This window comes from Buceros rhinoceros, unplaced genomic scaffold (assembly GCF_000710305.1).
Source record: "Buceros rhinoceros silvestris isolate BGI_N320 unplaced genomic scaffold, ASM71030v1 scaffold30790, whole genome shotgun sequence".
Classification (NCBI taxonomy): Eukaryota; Metazoa; Chordata; class Aves; order Bucerotiformes; family Bucerotidae; genus Buceros; species Buceros rhinoceros.
In genome coordinates this window covers 4,214-9,701 of record NW_010389510.1, presented here as the reverse complement: position 1 = coordinate 9,701, position 5,488 = coordinate 4,214, and the positions used below count along the sequence as shown (strand labels likewise).

The 5,488-nt window shown below is 35.3% G+C and overlaps 1 protein-coding gene across 1 annotated transcript in view; it reads right to left on the bottom strand.

Annotated features, from left to right (window-relative positions):
- Positions 1 to 2,003: 2,003 nt before the first annotated feature.
- The window catches only part of LRP12 (low density lipoprotein receptor-related protein 12), a gene marked incomplete at its 5' end in the record, with an annotated part of 6,989 nt that continues 3,504 nt past the window's right edge, over positions 2,004 to 5,488 (bottom strand). The window contains one exon of the mRNA XM_010134545.1: positions 2,004 to 3,807. Within this exon, the coding sequence (XP_010132847.1) occupies positions 2,944 to 3,807 (864 nt within the window). The remainder of the gene's footprint in view (positions 3,808 to 5,488) is intronic.

The window sequence follows — 5,488 nt, the reverse complement described above, 5'->3', positions numbered from 1 at the left end:
GGATAGAAGGGAAAGAGTTTTAACTACCAATCAGTTTATCTCTCCATACTTTCAGTGACTTGCCAAAGGGACAAGACAGAATTTTCCCTTGTCCTTTCAGAATGTACCCCATTTTGTGCAACTGAATTATAGCTGATGCCCTGGAGGAGTTCAGTTACCAACTGCTTAGTTTCAGAAACCGTCTGGTGAGGAAGAGAAGAGATACAGTCAAAAATGCTAATCAAATGACAAGAGAAGCATGGTATGTGAAAGGGAACAATGACAAAGTCCTTCCACGCTTAGAAAGTTTTACATGAGCAGAACACTCACCTAACAATGACATACATTTTCCAAAGCTTTCAGATGAAAATGATTTATTACAGAAAATAAGGTAACTCCACTATGAATCATTTTGAATTTTGTTCAAAATGTAGCACAGCTAAATCAAGAATCGTTTAGACAAAGCACTAATTCAAGTTCTCCAGAATAAAAAGAAATTAAGTACTATGACTTAATGGAAGTCTCAGTAAAGACAAACCAAACAAAAAACCCACCATGAAATCACCGATACATTAATCAAAAGAAAAAAATAGATCACTCCCTTCAAAACCACTATAAAAAAATCACTGCAACAAATAAGCCTCATACAAATATGAATTTTATTTACAATTTTCCATATTCTCAATCAAATCCAACTTGTCAGTTAAACGTGTAGCATTTCTCCTTTAAAACAAATTAAACATTGTGTTCTTTTTACATCTGCAATATGAAGTCCATCGGTACATGCTATTTGGGCATCTAATGGAACAAATTTAGAACACTATGTGTATGTGTTTAACACTGAAGGTATTCCGTGAAGACTGTTCAAAATGTATCTGCCTCAGGGACAAACATTTCCATAAGCGCTTTCTAATGACAATTAGTTCGGAAAGTTTAAAAACCCAGTATTTTATACCAGGACATACTGATGACATATTTCAGGGCATGTTACCATGTTCATATTGCAAAGTTGACTGCTTTATAAGCAATGCCACTGAAATCAGACTAAGGTTACCCACAGATTTAGATATTATTCAATGTGAATAAAAATGGCCATTGATGACTTTCACTCGTGTATGTGTAATTATGGGCCAATCTGTACCTGATCTGGTACCAGCGTGATGTGATCTGTTCTGAAACTTGAAACCGCATGGGTCATTATAATAAAATCTTTTACAACTGTATTGCACGTAAGGTTCCTCAAAAGCACAAATCTACATAACTGTGTCCTGAACTCAGAATTTACCTGCTAAGTCTCATGAATAAAATCAGATGGTAAAATTGTTTATTTTTCTAATCCCAGTGTCTGTGAATGAAGAGGGAGAAGATATACACGCTTTGGAATCCATTCAATTATTTGTTTTTTCTGCATGTGATTTGTACTTCAGAGATGAGGATTTTTAAAAAATAAAATAAAAAGCCAGACAGACCTTGGATTTATCTTTAAAAGTACCTCAAAAACATAACAAAAATTCAATTTAATTTTGATACATATTAAAACATTTTAGTCAGTTCTGCCCGACAGCATAACACGACAGAAATGCACAAGACTTTAAACATGCTTTAAAATGACATTCAACAAAGTATTTAAAATTTAATAAATAGCATACAATCACACACAAATACATTTCATACTGGATCTTTAAGCCTACTGAAAACAGACTGGCAAAATATAAATAAAACAGTAGTTGACTTTTTTGTTCTTAAAAGGTATAGATTCTGGTTGTCACGCTAGTAGCCACATATTAACCTGCTTATCACAAAATTGGAAGTTATGAGCTTTTTTCCCCACTGATCTGTTTTGATCCGACATGTAATATTATAAAAAATACACTAAAAGGGATTTCTTTTTTTTTTTAAACAACCAGTCTGCAACCAAGTAAACCAGTTTTTAAATACAATGAATAAATAGGGAATTAGTAAAGCAAATTCAATTGCAACAAAAATGCAACACCCCAAGAAAAGAGCCATGGAAATATATAGCCATTGCAATATTAGACAATAATAGTACTTAAAGTGATAGTGCTTGTGCACTAAGCTCATTAGAGACCTTAATATGATTTTAGTGCAAATCCCTTGAGTCCAAACAAGCTTTATACCCTACAGTATTAGAGAAAGATCTATTACCAGTTGGAACTTATTCTGTAGTGTATTTGTACATATCGAATATTTAAAGAACTAACATATTGTACTATCTTCGGCCCTTTTTTACTTCAAATCGAAAAGACTAATGACTGGGGATTTTACATACTATTTGGCTGTACCATATTAGATTGCAGTTTAGGAAAGTCAGTGCTATAAAAGCTTTTGCCATCGGTTTATCTATTATATCTAAATTTCACAAATCATTGCATTTTGTACTTCTGAAAGAAAAAGAATGCTCCTTCTCCCTTTAAATAAGTTCACATCATGACGAAATTCAAGAATACTTAGACAAAGTGTATAAACTCAAAGAAAAGTACATACTTTACATGAACAATCCTTACCAGTATTTAGTATATTAAGTTACAAGTATGTTGGCAATAATACAGAGTCAATTCCTAAAGGAAAATAATTCTGTACAAATTCACTGGTTAATATGGGGTTAAACAGGCAGCCAAATAAGTCTTGAGCAGCCGTATTTCCGGAACTACAGTACCAGGATAAACTAAATTTGAAACTAACCGGGATAACTTCACTTTAAAGAGTAACCATATTATACTGGATACACGCATCGTGTATTCAGAGCCATTAAAATGTTTACTTTAATAGTTCCATAATGTCATCCAGTATAAGAAATGTTTAGTCAACCACAAAGGCTAAAATAGTTTTAACATAATGTTGTCCTGGACTTTTTAAAACTAAAAACTAGCTTTAACTGTGAAGTACAAAACAATGACAGATATTGCTCCAACTTGGACACAATCTTTCCTAAACAATCCGTACCTAGCAGAGTAATAATGCCTCATCGTCACTAGTTTCATTTTTCACTGTTGCTTCTAAGCAAGTGTCAGGTATCTGGGCAGTGTGTACGATGCCACAGCTCTCACAGGGGCCATCTCGACTGCATGACCTTACACCATGATGTGTTGCACTGTAAGGCTGTCTAAGCCCTGGTCCTTGATCTGAGCTGAGATCAAGTAGAGGTCTTGAACAGTCATTCATGTCAAAGTCTGATGCTACATCAGAGACTGGAATTAACATTTCAACATCATCATCCTCTTCTCTTCCACTTACCCCATTATCAAGCTGTCTCAAAGGACTTTGGTTCTGATTCACTGAGCTTGATCTCCCTAAAGTAAAGCGTACCCATCGTAAGCCTTGAGTCATACGACTTAGCGCGCTAGTGAGCTGGTGACGTGCAGGACTTGTGCTTGGGGGCTCTACACTTGTCACTTCTCTTCCGCTATCCGTGTTACCACTAGTGCCGCTCTGAGCAGAGGAACTCCCACACGCACCAACTGTTGCTTCTATTGCTGTTGCAGGTGGGACTTTCTGAGGCAAGGTGGCAGCAACACCACCAACTGCTCCTGCTGTGTCTCTTCTTTCATTTTCTGTGTCTGTATCATCAGATTCAACTGAAAACAGACTCCTATGTGTATTATTTCTTTCAGCTTCCCTATTAGTACTTTGACTGGCAACATCATCTCCATCCGCTGAGACCAATGCCAATGATCCAGAATGACGTGACCTTGCAAAATTAAAAATTCGATTCCAAATGTTACTTGATCTGCCAGCAATAGGAAGTCTGATTGAAGTAAATCCAAGCTGAGATCGTACTGCCAGTCTCAGGTTTTCCAGAACTGAAGCCTAAATGAGAAGACAAGCAACAATCAAGTGTTGACAGTATGTTGCACTGTTCTAGAAAAAGAAAAACTATTGCGCAAAACAGCATACAACCATAAAGTTAGAGTCTTAAATATTTTAAAATGTTGCATCCTGAATATTAAGTATCTGGTGTTATGTAGAAATAGGCTATTTTAAAAACAAAGTAGGCATGAAAAAGGTCCAGATTCTCTTGAAGAAAAAACATTATGATCAGGAAAATTAAATGGAAATACATATGAAGGAAAAGAGGAATAAAAGAGCAATGAAGTATATAAGGTACGTGTCTGCATAAATCAACGACCTCTAAATAAAGGCAAAGTGAAAACCCAGGCACTACAACCTGAATTTGGAACACTGATTACAGAAAAGTACATCCACAGACCCACTACAGCAGGTATGCAAAATCTGTTACAATCTCACCAAGAAGATAAAGTAGTCATGTGGATTTTAGAGTACAGCACACAGAAACACATCTCCGAAAGTTTAGGGTTTAAAGATTAAATCTTCCAGAAAGACTTAAGAGAGGTGACCTTTCCTTATCTACTACCATGGGGCTGCCTAGAATAGAGACTAAATTAAATATCATCTCTAGAAGAAGGTCGTAGTTTAATTTTTTTCCCATTCTGGCAACATCCGTTTATTCCAGTTTTAAAATGTTTTAATGCTTCTGTTTAATTAAAATTATCTTACGTGTTCCAAACCATACATTTCCCAAATTTGGTATACATTTTCTAGTCATTCAGCTATTGAACAATGCATGCCTGAATTTTTCTGCAATTGTAAGGTTAACACAAACATATTAACAACTTTGACTTGGGGGTCTCTAACTTACAGAAGGAGTGCCTCAGCTAAGCAGTTCAGTTCTCAAATACTAGAGCAGAAGAGGTGCTAGATGATTCTGAAATGATTCTGAAAATATTCACTGATGTGTTTAATTATAGGATAAAGTCCATATTTGCACCTTTTAATGAAGACTGCAGCAAAAAATAGAATATTCTTCAGAATATATATATATTCTGAAATTATATATATTTCCCTTATTAAACACTTAACACATATTCATATATTTCACTTTATTTACAAACACTGAACTTTAGTCTTCTCATGCTGTCACCTTCAGCTGCTTTCCACAATCCTTCTGATGCCACAGGGCATACGCAGCACAGTATCCAAACAATACTTCATGCACAATGTACCTCTTCCCTTCTACAAGTTCACAGAATGATGTTTAATTCAAGCACATAAATACGTATGTTCAGCAGCCTTACTTTCAAGAGCTACTGAAGAGACACCTACTCAACCTTGAAAATCCAGCTCTGAAGGCATCTATCAGTTTTAGCTGGAAAGCATTACATGCAAACCAGAACCACCAAGATTCTTCTAGCTTGAGACTACTAACTTCTAGGAAATATTGACTAGGTATTCTCAGTCCCACACACATTTGCAATTTTAAGATGTATTTATTGCTCAAAACAAAGGAAATGAAACACATCCTGACTTAATACTGACTCCCTTCACCCAACACTTAACCATATTAAAAATTTAATTTGAGCTTTATCATTTGTAGAATACAATTCACATTGCCTCTTAAGCTTTTACTGATGTTTTCTCCTCTGAAAATCACTGTTTTCTAAATAGTGCATCTTCACTGATTGAAGAAGAC